The sequence below is a fragment of the Falco cherrug genome, chromosome 11 (genome assembly GCF_023634085.1).
Source record: "Falco cherrug isolate bFalChe1 chromosome 11, bFalChe1.pri, whole genome shotgun sequence".
Taxonomy (NCBI): domain Eukaryota; kingdom Metazoa; phylum Chordata; class Aves; order Falconiformes; family Falconidae; genus Falco; species Falco cherrug.
In genome coordinates, this window is record NC_073707.1 from 18,429,042 (window position 1) to 18,451,606 (window position 22,565).

Consider the following 22,565-nt stretch of genomic DNA (forward strand, 5'->3'; position numbering starts at 1 on the left):
CCTAGGCTGGGCTCAGCCTGCGGAGAGACCAACAACTAAAATGCCATTAACCTACTGCTCCTTAGTAGACACTCGGGCAAAACACCTCGGAAATGTCTGAGACGGGGCCGAGGCGGAGGCAGGAGGTGGGATCCCTGCTGGGCTCCAGCCTCTGTCCCTGCAGCTGGTGCGGGCTGCGGAGGTGGCAGGGCAGCCCGGAGCAGCCGGGCCGGGCACCGCGCACTGGGCGGCGGGGCGGCCGCTGTCCGGCTCCGAGGCGGAAAACCGGGCTCGGGGGCTAGGGGGGTGGCGGGTGGGGGGAGGGAGCCCGGCGGTTTTTTGCAGCGGTTCCGCTCCCTATTAACTTTGACATCTTGCGCGGATTTATAAATTAGAGTTCATTATCCTCGAAGGTCGTTAAAGTAGGCGGCTCAGCTAAGAATTAATGCGTGTGGACCCGCTCGCTACAGCTGGCTTCGCCCCGAGCTGTCTGGTGGGCTCAGGAAGCAGGCGGAGGCTGCAGCCACTCCAGTGGGCAAGGAGAGATAGCGGTCCCTCCTGCCCTCTGCCACGCCATTTAGCGCCGGTACCCAGAAGGTGGACGCGCAGCTGGCCACCAGCCTGGAGAGAACCGCCAGCAGATCCCCAAGTCAAATGGGTCTGCCCTTATTTTGGAAGGGAACAAACACGTTTCTCCCCCCCGCATCCTGTCCCGAAGTTAAACGTTTGTTTAGGACAAACTCGAGAAGCAACAGTCTTTGCGAGAACCTTGTTTTCCCCTTCTCCTTGTGAATAACAAAGTGATCATAGGCTACTCGGCCAGTTGGCGAGGAAAGAACTTTTGTTTTCTGGGGCGATTTATGTTCTTTATAAATATGTGGTTTGGAAAATAAAAAGAGACTTGAAAACGTTGTTACAATGAAAAAGGACAAATTAGAAGACATTTTCTGTGATCAAAGGAGGAAGAGAAAGCGAGTAGGGGTATTCAAAAAGCTTGACTTATTCACACAACTCCTTTGGAGCCCAGGGGCAACAAGCGTGTCTTACATTGAAAAGGCGGCTCTATTCAGAGTGCAGGTGCGAAGTGGTGTGGCACATTCTGCCACATTATGTAAAGGTTGTTGGAGATTAGTGTTCAGACTTAATAACTAAAGCGCTTGATTTACATTGGAAAAAAGCCCCCTCATCCGTGAAAGCAAAATAATTTAACGCGTGATCATTTCGAGTGCTGCTGATATCCTAATACTTGCATTGTTCTCGGCCAAGTACTAGAGGAGCGCGGATTGATGCTTTTGGGAACCTATCATTTACAGCCACTGAACTCTGCTCAGAACTGGAGGTCTGGAGGGGAGATAAAAGAGGGGCACAAGAGAAAAGTTTCACATTAAGGGAGGGGGGAGGGAGAGAGAGAGAGAACAATATAAATGTGACAGTTCCCCTCCTCCCCGCAGACGACTCCGCGCCTCCTGCCCGGTGCCAGGGCGAGCAGCGCCCAGGTCTGCTGCGCCGAAAATTGGGCGCAAGTCTCAGGCACTTCTCTACTCCGCCTTCCCCCGCCGGAGCAGAATTACTCACCTTGCTAATTATTCATATTTATGTAAATGTCATTAGTTAATGTAACTTTCTATAAAAAGATAATCAGGCGAGAACGGAGCATAGGTATTACCTTAAGTGCATTGGCTCTGGTTGTTTCATTCATATGTTAATACACGTGATGCAGTAGTGGCAGGCGTGGGGAGGGTGGAGAGGAGGGGAGAGGAGGAAGGCGAGGGAAAGAAATTAAATAATAATAACAAAGCCCCACAAAGGCTTTAAGTTTGCATCGCGGGATCAAGGAGCACGATGCCTTCTGATGCGTTGAACAAAGGGGACCCGGCGCCGTCCCAGCCGCGGCGGCTGCCCGGGCATTCCGACAACTTTGGGTGGGTTTTTTGTTTGTTTGTGTCCCCTCCTCTCCTGGAGGAGAATTTTATGCTTTAAACCGTTTCGGTCTACCCAAACCCTCGTGCCGGGCTGAGACTCTCCGTTCCCGAACGACCCGAATGAAAGTATCTTTGTACGGGACACGCACCAATTAAAATTGCAATACCTTTTTTGCATCCCTTTTTAGTGTAAGCATTTTAGGGCCATTTCCATAAATTCTCCGCGAGAATAAAGGCTATAATGGGAACAAGGTGAGAAAGCTGTTAACCATTGTTTCAGCAAGAAAAGGTCGTAAGTCAGGCAATTGGTGTCTGACCTGTCAGGATAAGGTATAAAGGCTTTATTCATGCAGTCGCTCACGATTTTCTCAGCTCTCACAAAAGTGTTTTTATGATTCTGTTTTCTTACCTCGTTCCTTAATTAAAAAGCTGAATGATTAGAATAGCACCTGCATAATGTCTGAACGACGCCTGCATACTAATTCGCGAGTCTTTACATCTAGTAATTATAACATAAAATCAGAGATTGAATAAAACAGAAGGATTTTTCCCCTAAAGCCCTGCTAATCCTCTTTTAAAAGAGTCTGCTGAAATAATTCAGAACAGTTTCCGGAAGTTGGATTACCGACTCTTTTTTGACTATTTACAATGAAATGATATTTCACACTTAAAGGAGTCTCTGTATTTCTACAACAGGTTTTTAAAGGTGGCCTGTTTTCTAGACAATAACAATCCAGTGACTCCTTCTTTCTTTTCCCACCCATTCCCTCCGCCCCGTCCTCCCAGCAAGATCTTCATCTTTATCAAGTATATGCGAGGATTAATCTGTCCTCAGGTAGGGAGAACAAAACCTCCCTCCTTGAAACCTCCCTCGGACTCCCCCCCTCCGGGACTCCCAGCCCGGCCACCCCCGGCCCCGGGGGGACGAGGGAAGGAGGGCTGCGGGAGGGCAGCCCAGTTCTGCCCAAGTTCAGATGCACCCTGTTTCCCAGCCGCTCTCAGGAGAGGCGGTGGAGCAAGGAGCTACTACTATTGCTTCACTATTGCCCCCCCCAGGGCAGAGGATAATTTAATCCAGCAGTGACTAGTCAAAAGTTGGAGAATAAATTTGTGTGTGTGTGTGTCTTCCCAAAACAGCTGGGTGGAGGGGAAGGGAAAGGGGGGGATCCGCGCTTTTGTCTAGCTTTCAGGGCGGGCTGGAGCAGGTACCCCCAGGAGCGGCAGCGAGTCAGGGCGAGGGCAGGAGGGACCCAGAGCAGGCCTGGGGGGTGTCCCCGGCCCGGGGGGGCAGCGCAGCCCCGCACGGCTCAGCCCGGCTCCCGTTCTCGGGGCGCTCCCCGGCACCCCGGGGGGGCTGCCCCTGGGGGCGCACAGCAGCGCAGTGACCTGCAGGCAGGCTTTGCAGCAGTGATGAGCCGATCCTCTGCGTAACATTGACTTGGGGGAAAAGAAAAAAAAAAATCAGCCCATTTGTTAGGGCGTCCTGTGTATTTTAAGAAAAAGGTTTCCTCGTAGCCCGGCGTGCTCTAGCCCGGCCATGGGGTTGACGCCGCGGTTGGAGAACAGGGAGATGAAACTGATGCGCGGATTTCCAAGCGCGGGAGCTGGTGCCCGAAGCCGCGGGTTCTCGTCGCCTAATCCAGGCGAGCCAGCGCGGTCCTCGCCTGGGAGCTGGGTAGCTCCAAATGCAGAAGCTGGAACATATTCAGCCTCATGGGAAAGCTGCAGAGGTTTTTCTGAGCTCTAGCCATCATTAGGAACACCTTAATCTGTTATGGCGCTTTTTTCTTTTTTTTTTTAATACTGTTAAAGAGTTGGTTTTGCGGTGACTTTTGTCATCCTCCCTCCTTCTCCTCCCCTAGTGTAATCCTGCAAAAACTCTAAATCATCCTTCAGAAAATGGAGTCAATGTGTCATTCAGCATTAAAAATCTGGGGTTTTTAACTAAAAGCTTTAATTGCTATCCTGGCCCCATTATAACCATGGGAACGACGTGCTCTGTTGAGATCTCAGAAATGTTACATATCCCTTAAGCAGGCGCTCCCCTTGTTTGTTTACCCTAGCTTACTTTCATTTATATCCCAGGAATATTCTTTCACCAGGCGACACACGAAAAGACAAAGGGTGTAAATAAACTAACATATGGCCCAGAGGTTTTAGAGAAGCTGGAGCCGCTTAGCAAGTCATGTGGGTGATACTGGGAATCCGACTTCTCTCCTTCCCCCACTCCCGCACAACCTCCGCATCCCTACTCTCTCCTTCTACCTTCTCACGACAAGTCACGCCCGTGTCGCGACCGGCTTTGGGGGACCAGCTGTTTTTTCCTTCGGACTGGAAAAATCTAGGCAGCGAAGGGATGGGGAGGGATGAGCGCACGTCTGTGTGTCTGTGCCTCTACGCGCAGCTGGAAAAACCCGTTGACATAACAAATGTGCGTGGGGCTGTGTGCACAGACGCACACCAGCCCTGGACGCAGTGGCTCCCGGGGAGAGGGGGGTCCGGCCCCGGGAAGCGGCGGCTGTGCGGGGCGCTGCGGGCCCTGGGAGCGGGCAGGCTGGCGGGGGGCAGGGGTGGGCTGAGCAATCCGACATATCAGACACTTGACAACAATCTTTTTTTGTTTGTTTGTTTGTTTTTGGTTTTTTTACCCCCAGTTGTAATCCATTTCAGGTTTTCTGTCCCAAAGAGCCTAAATGGTGGCCGAGCTGGGGTGTGTGTGTGTGTGTGTGTGTGTGTGTCAGGCTGGGGAGGTGCGGTGGGTTTAACCGCACGCTGCACGTCCTTCCCCTCCGCTTCCTCCGATAAGGCGGTGGAAACGGGTCTCAGTTACTGATTCATATTTCTAATCTTCCTTTCCTGAACTTACAATGTTCTTTTGTTAAATGAATGGTCTTTAATTAATGCACTTGCACAATGCAGGGGCTTGCATGGGGATCGATGATAGGAAGCAACAGGGGATGGTTCCCTCCAAAATGGTTTGTCAGCATTGAGAAAGAAAAGGCAATGTCTATAAAAGGACCACTAATAATGCCCACACGTCTCTCACCATGTTGTCTGAGGGGACATTCCTTCCCTTGTTGACAGTCAAGTGTAATAAGTACATGTCTTCGCTCAATCATTATAGACCATAGAATTGTATTCTTTAATTAGCATGTACTGTTAGCCCTCCTTTCCTTTATGGGCCATTTTTTGTCTTTTACAGACCAGCGAAAATGTTTTCCTTCGGTTCTTTTTCTCGAATTCTTTTCTTTCTTTAATCATTTTCTTTCTCTCTCTCTCTCTCTTTCCGTAATAAAATGTAGTCTTTTTTGACAATATTCCTACCAGCCAAAGCCAACTTTTTGTCATCTCTCTGTGTTAGGCAACTTCTTTCAAGTTTTCCTTTTTTAAAAGGACTCACGGCAGCGCGCATGCGCGCTGCGCCCGCCGGGGTTAGGACCATCTCTGCGCCCAGGGCCGCTGCATCCCTCTAAATCGCAAAGCTGAGGTTTAAAAAGTCACGCGAAGAAAAAAACTCCGGGCATGTTCGGGAGCTGCGAAACCCTGCAACGTATTACAATCGGTTAGGGGAGCAAGCAAGGCGAAGAAGGCTTACCTTCAGATTACTTTAGCTGACGAGTGCATTTCCCTCTTAAAAAGAAGTAAACCGCTCTAAATCCTCCCAGGAACCTTAGAAAAAGTGTCACTGTGACAAGGACTCATTTTGAGGGGGGGAAATTCTTCAAACAAACAGTTTCATCCCTCACCCGCTCTGCTCGAACAATAACTCCTTGGGGGCGGGGGGGAGAAGCAGCCTTTCGGCTGGAAAACCTCGCCGGTACCCGGGGTGTGAGTGACCCCAGGACGGCACACTGCCTGGGGGGGGGGGGGGGGGGGCAGGGTGCCACTGCAGGGGTAACCGGGGGGGACGACAAAGGGATAAGGCTCCACTGGGGTGACACCGGGCTCTGTTTTCACAGTCTGCACCTCCGCCAATATTTGAAGCACGATTCATTTAAAACCTCCGATCTGAAAAACGTTATCTCAGAAATGAAGCCAAAGAAGTGTTTTGTTTTGTTCTTTTAATGCAAACGCCAACCTAAAACGATTAACATTAAAAGAGGTTAAAGACCAAGAAAAAACACGCGTTAGTACTTGATTGTACACCACATTAATCGTACACCGGTTTGGGGAAATTTTTTTTCAACTAATATAAAAACCAACAGAAAGACAAGGTTGATTACACAGTGTTTTAGGAATGGCTCGGTATCATCAGTACAAACACATATTTTAAAAGTGCACATTTGTAAAAATAACCATAGAATTGAAACGTTTATAAATATTTATTGTAAAAAAATCCAAATATTAAAAATAAATAGTATGTTCAAACACACAACAGAACGTTCCTTCGTTATCAAACGTGTGATGAAGGAAAATACGGAATATAAGAAGTCTGGAAAGAGATACAGCATATCAACATTGCAAATGTTTTTTTTGCGAGCTACGTTTTCAGAGGCTTCTTCTCTGTACAGTTCACAAGGGATGTGGTAGATTTTCCCATAAATATGACAAGCTCCAAAATTATTATTATTAAGAATAATAAAATACCCACTCCACTGCAGTTTGACTCGGTCTTTACTCAGGAAAAGTCCCATTAAATTAATGGGGTTGCTTAGCATGGCAGGATTGGGCTCAGATCATTCTGTAGCAACTAAAACAGAAGTACACTGATGAGTTACAACTTCAAGGAATTGGCGTCAGGAGCAGAGCATTGCATGATCTCCAATGAGAAACTACTAAATAAAGCTCGATCGGGGAATCATTTCAGTATACACCGTGATGTTTATAAAATGAAGATACGAAAGGGATGCAATTTGACTATCTTTACACTTACGGACAATAAAACATGAGAGCATATGGAAGCCATCGCTTTGAATGCGTTAACAACTTCGATACATTGCAGTATATACATGCTTAATAGGTATTCGGACTGTTAAAATGATCAAAGCCTTCACTCTTATGTCTATGCTCTTGCTTTCACTCTACTGGAAAGAAAACGTTTGTTGGTCACATACTGGTGTTAATGAAACCCAACGTTTCTGCCTTCTCCCAAGAATCGTATTCTGTGCAGCATATGTGTAGGAATAATTTATTAGACGGAAAAGTTCAGAGGATAAAATGCAAAAAAATGGACATCATTTCAACTTTCGAACAGTAAGGTCATACAGACATCTATGGAGATCTGTACACAGACAGAGTTTCACACAGACACAGACACATATATCCAGATGTATGTCTATACACAGGATTCGATAGTTTGGTATTTTCTGCACCCTCTGGGCCCCTAAAGTTATCTTTAAAAGTTTGATTTTATCTCTTTAGAAACGGTTTAAAGCTAACGGGCTGGGTGAGTTTGACAGAGAGGAGAACAAATCGCTGACAAAGAACCTTTTACGTTTCATCAGCGTTGTTAGGACGACGAGCAGGAATTTCTCAGATAATAACTCCCACTTCAAAGATTTCTCAGCTCAATAGAAATTGGACCATCCTTTTTATTCAACCACAAGGGCTGGCACTAAAGACGACTCAACTGTTTGAATTTTTTTTCATCATGTTTATTTTTCCCCTATTCACCAGGGTACTTGGATAAAATAAACAACAAGACAATTACTGGAACATGGACTTCTAACTTTCCTGGGCCCATGGCCCAGCGCCCATGGCCCCGGCCGTGCGGGTGTCAAGTTCCCCCGCACCGCGGAGCCTCTGCTCGCTGCCGCGCAGCTCCGGGCGGGCCGGGTGGGTGCGACGGGGGGCACGGGCAACTCCCCCGGCCCGCGGCCCGCTTTCCTAGGGGAACCTCCACCCGCACACCTACGCCCTGGGGCCGAGGCGGCCCGAGGAGGGGGGGTCTCCTCCGTCCCCATCCTATTACCCCCTGCGAGGGCTGGGCAGGGGGGAGGTGAGCGGAGCACGTCTCGGGCGGCGTGGCCGGGCTTTGCTGCTGGGAGCTGGTCAGAAATGCTGGGGAGGGGGGCCGGGAGCTCACCCCGAGCCTGGCTGGCAGCCCCTGACGTTGGGGGCAAGGAGAGCGGGGCCACAACGGCGGAGTGGAGCCGGCCTCGGGGGGAGGGCGAAGCCCAGCGAGCCCCAGCTCCTCCGAAGCGCATGAGGTGGAGGAAGTATATCTCTAGCGGGGAGCAGATTGAGTGTATTAAGCTAGCATGAAACCAAAGGTCAGTGCAAATGTATCTTAATAGACTGTCTCAAATGGAGTGTGCCTCCTTTGAAGGCCGCTTGCTATTGCTTTCCTCATTACCATAGCGATCCTAACGTGGCATGCTGATGCACCATAAAACTCACACTTTCAACCCCAAAATCAGGGCCTTTGAACAACCCGAGCTTGATTAGACCTTTCTCCTTTTCTTTTCCCCCTTAAAAACCATTTCCTTGCCTTTAGAAACTCGGCCTCAAATCCCAAACGCATTCTCTGATCCCGGCAGAAAGCAGAAACAAAAGTGAGCCGAGGCGACGGTTCAAGCGGGCCTTTTCTTCCTGACAGTCTTATCCATTTTTATTATGGTCTGGAACAAGTGCCCTGTTCGCGTGGGTTTTGTTTACCGGAAATTAAATGAAAATGATTTAGTTCGCGTCAAACAAAAATATATACTTGTATACACAAGAAAAAGGGCCTGTTAGATGTAAATATTATGTCCTTAATGAAAAGACTGGACGGGCTCCAGACTTCGCCTTTCACTATTTAAGTATGACTTGCCTATTGCCATAGAAATCCTAACTTACCATGAAGATTCACCGTTGTGAAGAAATACTTCTTTGTGCGAGCTTGCTTTGATGTCTAAGGCATAAGATTCAGGCTTTCAGCTGCGTCTGTCTAGATTACCTTGAGAGCAACGGGGTAGACATCTGTAACAAGCAAATGAAAAATTAAACGTGATTAACCTGCACATCCAAATGCTTCTGTAAATAGAGAAATAAAGGAATAAACAGATCTCGGGACACGATGGAAACATCCTCCCTGCCCGCAGCTGGCTTCTCTACTTCTCTATTTCCACGACACAAGTTTCAGGGGCTGCAGAGGGGCACGATTCCTCCCTAGTTTAGGCTCCTGTCTCGCACATTTCTCTCGCCTAGGTAATTCCCTACGTCTATTCCCGGTAGCGACACGCTGTTGTCACTCTTCGAGGTATTTGAATACAGAAGTTGTCGAGTTTGGGCGAGTGAGGAAGGGAACCCCTACTTGGTGCCTTGGGAGGAAAATGAAGCTGCGTCAGCCGGGGAGGCGCTGGGCGTGGGGGTGTTTTTAGCCACTGACCAGCTATTTATTTTCCTGTCGCTTTTGTATTTACAGATATATACATTTACGCGCGCGCTTGCATGTGTGTGTACCGTTGTACACACACCATCCCCAGTCACCTGGGTGCAGACGTGATGTACCAGACACGAGAAGATGCGGCTACAGCAGCCTTCTGTCTGCACTCAGCAAACCATGGAAATCTCTTCCAGCAGCCCATGCTGTTTATTTGCCTATACTATCTGGTATTCTTAAACATCATTAAAGTAATTAAACCGGCACCATTCGGCAGTTTCAAGCTACCCCAGTGGAGGGTTTTTGTTTATTTATTTGGGTTTTTTTTCCCCCCTCCTTCTTTTTTTCTCTGAACCAGAGGAGTGAAGGTTTGCGTCGGGTCTGGCCGGGAGCTCGGGGCAAGGTGAAGGGGCTAAACCTGCGCTGCCGGACAGGTACAAGCATTTATCACCGGCACCACCGGCAGGGCAGACGCCGTGGAGCAGCGGCCCCAGGTGCCCGCGCTGCCGGGAGGCTGCCCGGCCCCGGCCCCGGCCGTGACGTCACCGAGCGGGATCTGCCCCCCCGCCGCCCCCCCGGGAGCCCCAGCGCCCACGATTCAACAGGAGCCACGCTCGGGGTGGGGACGGGCATGTTTGGGTATTAGAAGTCATTACCAGTGGGAGCTAAAATGGACAGTCAATCATCACATCCCCCCCCGGGCCTTTCTTTATTAGCGACTACTGGGAGGGGGAAAATATATATACATATATATATATATATATATACACGTATTTATATACAGCAAGAGGGAGAAGGAAGTAAATTCTTTACAGAAACGTCCATCGAACGGGTTAATTAATCAAAGAATTTAATGGATCCATTTTGTACAATCCGGTAACAAATAGTAGGTTTTTAATATTTTTTTTCCCTTAAAAAAACACACTGACAGGAAAACGTGGGCGAACAGAACACTGCAGCGCACAGTACTGTTGACAGGAGAGAATCTGTACAGCCAAACTCCGTACGAAACCACTCTGGTCCTTCTGGGAGGGGAAAGGGAGGGAAGGGACGGGGATGCAAATCAGCGGGCTTGTAAACAGACTGGAGCAAGACGGGCAGAGGGGGGTGTGCGGCGCGGCGGGAGGGGGCGGCATCACCCCGGCCGAGGGGAGCAGCCTCCGGTGTGCGCCGTGCCGGGGGCGCGGGCTGGGGCCCGCCGCCGGCCACCCGTGCGCTGCGCGGCGCGTCCCTCCCCGGCCCCGCGCCTGCCCTACCCGCCCGCCCGGCCTCCCCGCGCCCGGCGCAGCGCCCCCGGCCCCGGCCGAGCGAGGGCCCCCCGCCGCCGCCCGCACTAGCAGCGGGGCCGGGGCTCGCTGGGGGGGCGCGGCGGCGGGGGGGCGGCGGGGGGCGCGGGGGGGCCGCGGAGCCCCGCGGCCTGACACACGTACCATTCGCTCAGGTTGGCGGCGGGCTGCGCGGGCGCGGAGGGCTCGGCGTGGGAACAGGAGGCGGGGGGCTCTCGGCCGGAGTCCGAGGAGGGGGACACCAAGGAGGGCGTGGAGGACTCGTAGCCAGAGCTGGGAGGAGGGGATTTGCAGTGCACTTTCATGTGTTTTCTCAGGGAGCTGGGGTGGGTGTAAGACTTGTCGCAGCCTCTCACTTTGCAGTTGTAGGGCTTGTCGCTGGTGTGGACGTGCGAGTGCTTCTTCCTGTCGCTGCTGTTGGCGAAGCGTCTGTCACAGCCCTCGAATTCACATTTGAACGGCTTCTCCCCTGCAGGAGGCAATGGGCGAGCACAGCCATTAGCGACAGCGGCCGCGGGGCAGGGAGCGGCTCACCCCGGCACCCCCCAAGCCCGCAGCCCCCCGGGGCCCCTCTCTCCGGCCCCGGAACGGCTCCTCACCCCGGGGCAGCTCCCCTCCGGCCTCCGCCTGCCCCCGCACCGTCGGGCCTGCCCTTCCCCGACAGCCTCACCGAGCTCCCCCGGCGCCGCCGCTCCGTGCCCGCCCGGCTCGGCACCGGGAGCGCCCTGCCCGGGCAGCTCCTCCTCCCACTTCCCCTGCCCTGCGTATCTACGTGGGGGCCTGTGCAAAAGACAAAGCCCCGCGATAAGGAAAACTTAAGAGGCCAAGTGCTCGCTCTGAGCAAACAGCGTGCGCTGTCCCCGCAGACTCCCGACGTCCTGCAGAAAGAGCGGTCAGTGATGTATCCCTAGGAAGGTTTTTTACGTTAAATAAATCTCTCACACTCCCCCAGGTGCACGTGGAAATGTTATTCATAACCTGGCTAGATCACATCTCATCCACTCCATTCTTGCGCTGATTACAATCCCGTGCGAGATCCGCAGCCCCCCCTCCTTTCCCCGCTCCCCGGCTTGCTGATACCGTGCGTTAAGGCACAAAATCTTTCAAAAAGACATTGATTGTGGGGGGCAAAACGCTAGAGATTCAGCGAGAGGATGACTAGGCCGGTGCATGGCACTGTCGTGAGGGTAGTATTCCCTTTTCATTTGAACCTACTCAGTCATGGAAGGAATTGCAATCGGGATTAATTTGTCTGGTAATATGATAAGTGACGTTAAGCATAATAGAAATACAATCATGTTGCTGGAGTCGTGTGAAAGTTTAACCTCTGATCGTGTGGACCGGGCATGGCACACAGCATAGAGCTTTTCAGTGAAACACGCCACAGACAGCTTCGGGATGAAATTATGACTACATCATCGTCGCTGATAATAGCAAACTGCAAAACCCTGCTCGCCAAGGAGTGCCCAGGTCTTGCACCAACCGAATATGAAAATAACCTCCTTATCCGTCAAACCCCAAAAAGTAGCAGGGCGCAGAGGATACCACAAAAATACACGGCCGAACCTTAAACGTAGAGAGCAAACAAAGCCACTGTGTTCACCATCATGGCGTATGTGGTCGAAAGGACTTCCAGTATCTGTAAAAGCTTCCAGGTTTTGGTTGTGGTTTTGTTTGGTTTTTTTTTTTTTTTTTTTTCTTCTGCATTTCCTGGGATTTTTGTTTTCCCCCTCTCAGTTCGTCACCATTAAATTTCGGAGGGACGCAGCCCACCTCGTGCTCGGCTGCGAGCAGAGGCACATAAAGGAAGGCATTCCAAATATTTCACATGAATGCACTTTATGCAAGGTGGGTGGGAAAAAGCTCATGACTCCGCGTTTTAAGTATGTCCTTTCCGCACTGTAATAATCAATGAGGAGCTCTCACATCCTGCACCACTAACGCTTGCACAGAGGATGGGTAAATACCTGGCTTTAGAGGGAAGGGGGAAAGAGGTTAAAAATAAGGTCTTTGAGAAAACGATGCGGATCCTGTAACCAAATCCTGTCGACATACAGCGGTGCATATGCATAGACACACGCACGCATATAATCTAATTACAGCTTCACGTAAGGCAACAATTTGACCTTCAGCATCTAAGTTGAGACAACAAATCAAGGATATTAGTGTAGTACAAGCAAGCAGTAAGTTAGGAGACCCCAGGGAAAGCCATCCTCATAAGCACTCCGCTTGTGCAAAGTGAGTTACATTCAGGTAAAGGCGGGCTGCGGCGCATCCCGCTTTCCCGAGAGTTGAAAACTGTTCAACTTCGCTTAAGCCCCCGAAAGAACCACTGAAAGGTCCCTCCGTACAGTCAGGTTTCAACTGGGAAGAGGGCAGCATTTTCTCAGCTGCCCGGTTTGCATTCTCTGAACGCCTCAATAAAGAGGAGCCACCCGAGCCATTTGCAAGTATTCCTTTCGCGAGAGCAGGTTTTCTTACGTGGAAATCCCTACCCGGCAGGGAGAGGACATTTTACAGGTCCTGGCTGCCGCAGCCCGAGCACGGAGGTGCAGCCACGCAGAAAGTTCCCCGGGCGATGGAGAAGCGCAGGATCTCAACCGCCATTTTACCCCCACACTTGTAGCTGGGCAAAAGTGTTCAGTGAAACTCAGCTTGGAAATTGTGGCATAATCCCCCGTCTCCGGGAGTGGATTAAGGTATTTACCAACTTTTCCGGGGAGGGGTGGGGGGGGTGGCGGGGGGGGTGGCGGAGGTGGCGGCCCCCGGGGCTGCTGGCGGGGCGCGGGGGCGGCGGGGGCCGCCCGGGAGGGAGAGGGGCTCCGTCCCACGTCTCGCACCATTGTCCCTGGCCCGCAGAGACGGCGGCGAAGTGGTCCCTGCCCGTCCTGCTCGTCCCGCCGCCGCCGCCCGTACGGCCTTATCCTCCAAGCCGGAAAATTCGCAGATCGCCAGAAATCCCTCTGCCTTGCTCCCCAGCCTCGGAGAAATCAGAAGTCATTAATATTTGAGGAGGCAATAATTTTCCTGTTGAATCTAGAACTGTCTTCATGAATAATTCGTAGCGAGTTCTATTAGGGTTTCAGAAACATTGCGTTTTTGACAACTTCTGGGTGTTTAATAGAAACGGTGGAACCATAAAGGCCCTGCAGGAGTTTTCACAATACAGCAATTAATCACCGGGAAAGTTAAAGCGAAAAGTACAGACGTGCGGAATGATGTTTAATAAACGCAAACCTCCGATCTCGCGTTTGCCCTGAACCTGCCTCTCCGATGTAGGTCAGTTTTCCCAAGAATTTAACCATTTTCTGCTTCAGAGACTTCAAACAGTGAGGCCGTTAAAGAGCAGTAAAAGTTTGTTTACTTAAGAAAAACACTGTCATTAGGGGATGAGCTCTCCCGGTTAATGGCTGTACCTGTGCTGATCCGACAAGAGGCTGGCTCGGATACAAGTTATGTGACCCGGGGATACTCCTTTCTCCTGGAAAAAGGGGGCCGAGGAGGCAGCAGAGGAGCACAACTTTGCCATCGCCCCCCCCCACCCCCCACCCCCCCGCACACAGACGAGCTATTCATAGAGCGCTGGAAAAATAATTAGGTGACGAGTGACGGTCGCTGTAAAACCTCCGCGCTATGTTTAGACGATAGCGACACGAAATTAGTGTACGTTCTGCAAATTATATCACGTCGAGTTATATCGTAAAAATGCAACTCCTGGAAGGTCAAGCCCTGCACCGAGCATGGGGGAAGGGGAGTTTTACGAACTGGAAGGCGAAAAAAATCGTTTGGCTGTAAGCAGATCTTACAATAGGATTATGTAGTTTCCCTCGCAGTGCATAAGGCTGTACAGAAGGGGGTGGGAGGTGGAAAACCCTACACTGGAACAGATTAAATTTTCCAAAAAGGGCTTATTTCTTATCTTCTTCTTCAGAGGAAAAAAAAAAAAAAAGAAAAAAAAGGGCCAGCGCTACAGACTACAAACACCGTCTGCAAAACTAATTAATACAACTTCACAAGCTGTTTCTGGAAGTGTGAAAACTTTCTACTTGCAATTTCATTAATTATAAATGCTTTCCTGGCCGGAAGATTTCAAACGTAGTTTTGCAAGATCGTCCATCGAGTTACTTCATTTTCTGTTAACTAGAACTAACAGATGTTTCTGACACATGTCCCAGTTTCGCTTAACAGATCTGCAAATGACATTTCAAAACGTACAGGCCGAAACAATACCGAGTTTTCTTCTCCTTTATTTTTTTTTCCCCTCCCGAGGAGAATCAGAACTTGCAGCTCCCCATATTTGCGAATGCAGAGAGTCGTTGGAAGGGAATGCTCATTAAAAATGTCAATGTTATTCAGATCAAACATTTGAAACTCCCTCTGCCCAAAACAAAACTGTTGAACGAAAAGGTCGCAGCTGTGTTATTCTCACAATGTTCGAGCAGCAGCATCTCAGCGACATCAGTCAAAACTGACTAGACAAGTAGTAACTTCTATTGTTCACTTTTAATTTGTGAGCTTGCACAATGATTTCATTTTTTCCCCAACTACTTTAAATTGCCAAAAAAAAAAAAAAAAAAAACAACAACCCACCCTCGCCTGTGTGAATAAGCAGAAATAGTAGCTATATCACTCGATATTTACACAGATCTACCCGCATAAACATTACAGCAGCCTCTCTGCACAACCAGAGAAAAATATGGACGAGAATTCTGAGATTTGTTCTCGCTCTTCCTTTTTTCCCCCTCCTATCCTCCCCCCTCCTCCAAGCGGTAAAGAAGCAAACAAATCTGAGAATTTATTTTCCAGAAGTACTTGGCGTGCATTCAATAACAACGCAAAGGATACATTAAAAACAAAATAAAGCAAAACAGTATGCTGAATAACACACAGAGAGAGTAAAGAGAGCTTTACATACTGACCTGTATGAGTTCTTTTGTGTATTTTGAGATTCTCTGATCTGGCAAACACTTTGCCACAGCCTGGGAAAGGGCAGGGGAAAGGTTTTTCACCTGTGTGGACTCTGATGTGATTTACAAGTTTATATTTGGCCTTGAAAGGTTTCCCTTCTCTTGGACACTCTTCCCAGAAACATATGTGATTGGACTGCTCGGGTCCTCCAACGTGCTCCACCGTGACATGAGTCACCAGCTCGTGCATCGTGCTGAAAGTTTTCGAGCATAATTTTTTGGGAGTCTGGTCCAACTCAATCCACTTACAGATGAGTTCCTGTTTGATGGGCTGCCTCATGTAACGAAAGAAGGCACCCGGGCCGTGGTGTGGAGCCAGGTTCACGTTCAGATTCATGCCACCGTAGCTATGAAGCGAAGAAGCAGCAAAAGGATCTGTCCTGGAGGCTGGTACTTGACTGAAATGTTCAGACCTGGCGTACATTTCTCCAGGTAACCCCAGTCTTATCTGTCCGTTTAGATGGCCACCTGGAGCTGCATGGGGAGGCTGCTCATGGAGTCCAGTGAATAGAGAGGGATTCCCAGCTTCTGAGTGGTGGTGGTGACCATGGTGTCCGGGGTAGCTACCTGTTGTTGAGACAAACAGTCCGTGGTGAGAACTTGCAGCGGGGTGCTGCTCGGTCAGCCCTGGCATGAGTGGGGCCGGCAGGTCTCTGCGTATGAAGAAGTCCCTACCTGCTGCCAGAGCCTGGGCTGGGTGAGAGACGGGGTAAGGGACTGCTGGTGACTGCGCCGGGCCAAACGCTCCCGTTTGACTAGAGACCACCTCGGCTTGGCCTGCCATATGATGATGATGATGATGATGATGATGATGATAGTGGTGGTGGTGGTGGTGGAGGTGGTGGTGGGGATGAGGGGCAGGGCTGAGCTTAAGGGCCGCTGGGTGATGCTGAGGAGGAGGATGAGGAGGAGGATGGTGGCGGTGCCCCATGTATTCTGGCCGGAGCGGGTGCGGCCCGAGGCGGGACTCGGCGGCGTGCTCCCCCGGCGGCGTGGGCGCCGTGGCGTGGGGGTGCCCGGCGAAGCCCGGGAAGCCTGTCATGCTCTGGGGGGGGTGGCGGTGGTGGCGGCGAGGAGCCCCCGCCAAGTCTACTGATCTCAGCGCCGCGTTCCGCCTGGAGAGAGCAGCAGGGTCCATCACTGGATGCCCGGAGCATCCACGGTTATTAGCTTCTAACGCTAAAAAGTCACCTGACAGCGGGAGGAGAGAGACACAGAGACGGGGGGGGGGGTGGGGGGGCCGACAACTTTTTTTTTTTTTTTTTTTTTCTCCCCGCAAAAAGTTTCCCTGTCCCACCGCCCCGGCGGCGGGGCGCGCGGGAGGCGCAGCCAGCGGGCGGGCTCGGCGGGGGCTCGCTCTGGGCGGCGGCGGGCCGGGGGGTCACCCCGCGGGGCCCGTCCTCCCGCGGGGCCGGCGGGCAGCCCCACGCGGCGCGGCGCGGCCGCGGGACGGGACGGGGCGCGGGCGGCCGCGCGCCGCCTCCGGGCCGCGGCACCGGCCCCGCCGGCCAAACAATCGCCGCGCGCTCCCATTGGCTGCCGCCGGGTGACGTCACGAATGACAGGTCCCGCGGCTGACTGGAAGGGTTATCGCTCGGTGCGGCGGGGAGGGTGCGCGCAGGGGAGGGACTGCGCATGCGCCGCCGCCGGGCGGCCCCCTTCCCCCCGCCCCTCCCGGTCCCCCCGCCCAGCCCTGCGGCGCCCCTCGGCCCGGGCCGGGGACACGGCAGCGGGAGGCCCTGACCGGGGTCTTCCCCCGGGCCGCGCCGCCCGGCCGCTGCCCAGCTTCCGCCGCCGGTTCGGCCGTGGGGAAACAAAGCCAAGGCGGGGGGGGTGGGGTGGGAGAGCCCCGGCCGCCTGCCCCGGCCGCCTGCCCCGGCCTTTGTCTGTGCCCGCTGCCCTGCCCCGAGGCGGGGGGCGGCCCACGGGGTTCTCCCCCGTTTGAGCCCCCCGGGACCCCGGCAGGCCGGAGCGGCGGGAGGCCAGGCGGCCCCACGCCCCCCGCGGCGGCGGGCCCGAGTGGCCCGCGGGTCCCTGACACTTGTTGGCAGCGCGGGGCCTCCCCCGGCTGCAGCCGCCGCCGAGGGCCGCACCGCCGGCTCGCTGGTAGGCGTGCGCCTTGGCCTGGCGCTCGGGACATTGTACCGTTGCCTGAGCCCTGACAAAGGATTCCTGGAAGGCTCCCCGTCCCCTTCCCTCCTTTGGCAAGTTCCAGCGGTTATCCGGTTACTGGCTGCCAGAGCAATGTGAGACATGGTGATGCTCAGGCTGAGCCTGAGTGTCTAACCCAGAAGAGGGAGTCTCTCTCCCTTCCCCTCTCCCTCTCTCTCACGTACACTTGCCGGCGAGTTCTAAGTAAAACCCCCATCCTTGGCCTGACAGAAAAGCATCGCAAAACATTCCCAACCGACTCTGTCCTGATGTGTCTCACCTGAAGGAAACACCAGGCCTGCAGGCTCGTGTCGCGAGGGGTGGATGCGTGGGCCAGGGCTGCAGCGTTGCACGCTGTGGCCTTACAGGTTTAGAAAAGCTTAGGGCTTCAGCACAGAAGGAAGCATCTACTTAAGTTTTTAAGAAGGGGATTGTGAACCCCAGAAGAGTAAATGAAACATAGGAAAAGATTCTTCTGCCTCAAGAAGGAAAAACACAGCTGTAAATATCTGCCCACCGTATGACCACAGAGCTTGGACCCTGACATACAAATAAACATGCAGTCTTACTAAATAAAGCAACAATTAATCCTCTACCCATCGTGTCAAACTCTCAGCATTTTAATACATCAACTTGCTGCAACTTGCCAGTGGATACTTTACCACATACGCGCCAGGTAAAGCTCCCAGAGTGGGATTTTGCATCTCCATAAAAAAATTTAACAGTATTGATGATCAATAGGTTTCATGTTAAGTAGCAAAAGAAGAAACCATTTGGCAATGTCAACCCATCTACCCTACTAACAGAAGCTACCAGCCAATGATCGGAAGCTGTAAGATTGAAGTGTAGGACACACATAACTGCATAGGGGACATTTTTCTCACAGCTTCACGTACTCTGGGCTGGCTGCAGCTACGTATTTTGGCTCTGCTTGGCTCTCACCATATTTCCTCTGTAACACAAGGCAGATATTTAGGTAGCTAGCTATAGATACATCCTTGTGTACATCTTTCTGAGTAGAGATGATGAAAAGTGACAGACGATGCAATTAGCTCTCCATCCTTACAGAACATGTTTACGCAGGCATTTTAAACCACACACCATCCTCACAATATCTCAACTTTCAAGTCTACTTGCTCTACGAAATGGATTTGACAGTCCTATTCATGACCATCTCAATAGGAGTGCACAGAAGAGACAAACGTTAGGAAGTATGAATCTGTTACTTACAAATGTACTGAGAGTGTGAATTCCAAATAAAGCTGCTTTCCTCATACCTCCTTAAAACACTGCATCTCTACATACTTGTTATCCATCAATTCTGACACTTCTCAGTCAAGGGAGAAAACGTCTGGAACAGTTTATCAATTAAAAAAATTGTCATAACCGGTTTGCCCTAAGCTCATTTAAAATACTGTGATGGTTTCTCGTCAAACACTTATGGCTCTCAGCTCGCCCCTCACTCAGGGCTCTCTTGCACTCCCTTTTGCAGGCAGTGCAGGAGAACCTGGCCCTCGGTGTCCCTCACTGTTAGGTGAAGTTGGTGTGAGCCCCGGTCGAGTGCGTGGGGGGAGCGGGGCGGGGGGCGGGTGGGGGCCGCCACATGACTGCGGGGAGGCGGGGAAACGGGGAAGAGGAGGGGAGCAGGGCCAGACCCGGCCGAGCTCCGCGCATCTCCCAGAATGTTTTGAAAACCTGAATGCCTGTTTGTGCAGCCCTTTGGCAGCTTGAGCTCCTATGGATGCCCCTCGAGGGCTGACCGAGGTCTCCTGCTTCTTGGCAGCGGCCTGAGCCGTGTTCGACCAGATAAGCTGGCCTCTCGGCAAGCTCTCAAACGTGGCAACATCAGCTTTTGCAGGGCCATTTTTTTTTTTAATTATTATTATTTCCTTTCCAACCCACCTGGCTACGGTAAGGGCATCCCCTTCTAGGCTACCTTCTGAACTCAGGAGCTGGATGAACCCGGAGCCTTTCCAGGGAGAAAGCAGGACTGCTCGAGCAGCAGGACAGAAACACCCTGAGCTAAAGCTGGAACTCGGACATCAGGGCAGGTCCAGAGGACATCATTATAAGATCTATAGGACAGATCTTATCTTAAGGGAAGTGAACTTTAGAGGGATCATGGTGCTCTTTTGAGTGCCAGATCAACCGAACAGGCGGGCAGCTCGGTCCTGAGTACAAATTCCCCAGGGACTGTTGTGTCACCGCGAGCCTGGCTGCAGCCCCGGCCACAAAGCCCACCCGTGCCTGCTCTGCAGAGGTGACATGCTGTAAGGACGAGCCACAAGCACTTTTCCTCCTCGTTCCCCCCGTCCGCCCCGTGCCCCTACCCGGCTCTCAGAGAAGGGGCGAGCTGGCCGAGGCAGCACTGGCCGGCAGACATGAGCCCCGCACGTCGGGGCTGTGCCCTAAGGGGGGGCCTAGCCCCCTCCCTGCTTCCCCCTCCCCCGCCGTGCGGCACGCAGAGCCCTGCCTGCCCACGCCTCGGGGTGCGGGGCCGACCAGCCCCAACCCTCCGGCCCCTGCCTGCACCCCCGTACCCCGCCGGCCTGCAGGGCCTGCGGGATGGACACTGCACCGCGCAGCCCTTTGTGGAGTGGGGGCAGCCCCAGCTGCTGGATGGCTTTACAGATCCAGCCCCACTTTGCCTTGGTTTTGGGGTTTTTTTTATGGGAATCTACCTACACAGCAAGGTTCTCACCCATATTTCCACCTTTTGTCGGAGACAGGGCTTGCTGTGGTGAGACGCAAAACCTCCCAAAACGACGTGTTGTTTTGCAGCCCCCCCGCCTTGACTCGGGGCCAAATCCTGCTCACCCTTAGAGTCGTGCTCAAGAGCAAGGAACATCTCCTGCTCCGGGAAGCATCGAGAAGAAAGAGCAAAATCTGACCTTTTCCCACCCTCTGCTGTCCTACACCTGTCCCTGCAGAAACTTCCCTTCCCTTCCAGGCGGGCCAGCTAGAAACTTCCCGGCCGGTGTCCGGGGGCTGGGACGGGACGGGACGCCCTGAACGAGATGGGTAACCTTTTGGCTTCAACTCCCGGACGAGAGGAGGGGGACGGATTAATCTGGAAATCCTAATATTTACTGTGAGAACGGGAAAAAAGCGAGGAGTAGAAACAGAGAGGACCCAGAAGCCACCCTGGGCGATCCCGTATCCCCCAAAGTCGCACCGGGCGGGGAGGGATGAGGAAGGCAGCGAGGACCTAAGCCCGCGTCCCCGCCGGCCCCGGCAGAAGGCACTGCTGTTTAGGAAGAGGTGGATCAGGAAAGCCTTTCAGAAATCCCAGCATCTCCTCGGAGAGCAGAGGAGAAGGTACCGAGTGGCTCGGGAGCACTCTGCCTTTGTTTCGACTCCTTCGCCCCATTCCCACTTACGGGGACTTCTTCATTTCAGGGCTCCCGAATAACGGGAACTCAGCTACCAGGCGAGCAACGGCTTGTGCGTAGGTTTGCCTCTTACTTTTTGTGACCTAGAGCTACCCTAGGACAAGCAAATCATATGCTTATTTGAAATAGAATATTTCATTCAGTACGTCAAGATTAAGGTATTCCTGTCAGATAAGCTGTCAGTCACTAACTGCTTAGACACCACATTGTGGAAGCCTGGTATCCCTGGTAAAGATGATACATATCATGTAAACCCCATCAACAAGATCAAAGTCTTCTTCTTTAATAGGATCCAATACATGTCAAACCTCATTCCAATCAAATCGTCCGTAAATGAATTCAAGATGAATATGTCATAGAATAATGTGACAGTGCAATCACATGGGGTCAGGGGTTGTTGTTTCAATGAGAGAGTCGTCAAATATTAATTCTAGAACCTCCAAATGAATAGGCATTGAGCAGGATTAGGCAGCTGCTGGTGGGGAGTTGTGTCACTGATTTGTGTTTATGCAAGTACGTTAAATACTAAGCTGAAAAAAAATATTGTCTCCTTTGAACTGGAAAAAAAAAAAAAAAAGACATATTTTAACTTACTTGACTTTTCCAGGATGTTTCTGTAAAGTCGTTTTCTTTTCCTCATTACAAGGGGAGTCTTGTGCCTCATTTCCTGACTTTGCTCCTGTTTGGGGAGAGAGGTGGAAAGTTGAGAGCAAAACCATTTGTGTGTGATATGTAATGAGTAAGGCGCTGTATGGCTCGGTCATCGTGGATTCAAAAAGACAAGAAAAAACCAAAACAAAACACCAGAGTTAAGCAGCGAGGGTGGGGGGAAGAGAGGCTTTCTCCAAGGGGAAACTGGAGGCTGTCTCCCCAGCAAAGCAGCACATGTTTTATGGAGTCATGAAGTTTCCATGGCTGATTTAGGGGGGAAAAAAATATGAAAGGACATCTTTTCAGTTCTCCTTTGATCTGACATTCACCTTCTGGCAGGCTATTGTAAGGCAGGTTTTTACCAACTCGACTATATTGTTTACAGATCCTTCCCTCCCGAAATTAAATTTCGGACTCTCTGCGAGCCTCCAACGCAAGTTGTTGTCTCAGCAAGGATTAGTATAGTACCACCCTGGGACTTCTCCCTGCCTATAATTTTCAGCTTGCTCTTTGCACTCTGCAAGGCAGAGCACTGCCACTACTGCAGGCAGAACTTTGCACAGCTTTCTTTGAGCGGCAGCAATAACCCTGAGAGCAGAGCTGGGGTTTGATGCAGTGTCCGAGAATGAATTTTGCAGTTATCCTTAAAATTCTCAGGGTTTTGGATTTTTTGTTTGTTTGTTTGTTGTGTTTTTCAGTACAGAAAAGCACACTGGAATCTGGAATCAGTTACTTCAAAGGAGATTGTTGTTATTATTATTGCCCTTGTTACTATTATTATAGGGACTCCAGGGCTGGTAAATAAGAATCTATACTAACACAAATACTTGATTATATTAATTATGAAACTTCATCAGCGTATCACAGTCACGCTCAGTCATAAATAATTTGGTGTCCTCAATATTTTCATCGCT

General features: G+C 51.5%; 1 protein-coding gene across 2 annotated transcripts; it reads right to left on the bottom strand.

Moving 5' to 3' along the window:
• Positions 1-10,053: 10,053 nt before the first annotated feature.
• ZIC4 (Zic family member 4) lies at positions 10,054-21,670 on the bottom strand. Of its 2 annotated transcripts, XM_055724086.1 has the most exons (3): positions 21,595-21,670; positions 15,410-16,024; positions 10,054-10,959 (listed from the first exon to the last, which is right to left on the bottom strand). In XM_055724086.1, exons 1-3 carry the CDS (start codon positions 21,662-21,664, stop codon positions 10,538-10,540), a joined length of 1,107 nt encoding a protein of 368 aa, XP_055580061.1. In that variant the 5' UTR covers positions 21,665-21,670; the 3' UTR covers positions 10,054-10,537. The 2 variants fall into 2 exon arrangements, with proteins under 2 accessions (XP_055580061.1, XP_055580060.1); XM_055724085.1 differs by lacking the exons at positions 10,054-10,959; positions 21,595-21,670 and adding an exon at positions 16,133-16,662 and having other exon boundaries at positions 14,438-16,024.
• Between the last annotated feature and the right edge of the window lie 895 nt (positions 21,671-22,565).

Coding starts and splice junctions, on each gene's coding strand:
- ZIC4 (XM_055724085.1), bottom strand. CDS start 16,595: ATGGACCCTGCTGCTCTCTCCAGGCGGAACGCGGCGCTGAGATCAGTA. Junction 16,025..16,132: donor AGCCCAGGCTCTGGCAGCAG/GTAGGGACTTCT, acceptor TCTCAACAACAG/GTAGCTACCCCGGACACCAT.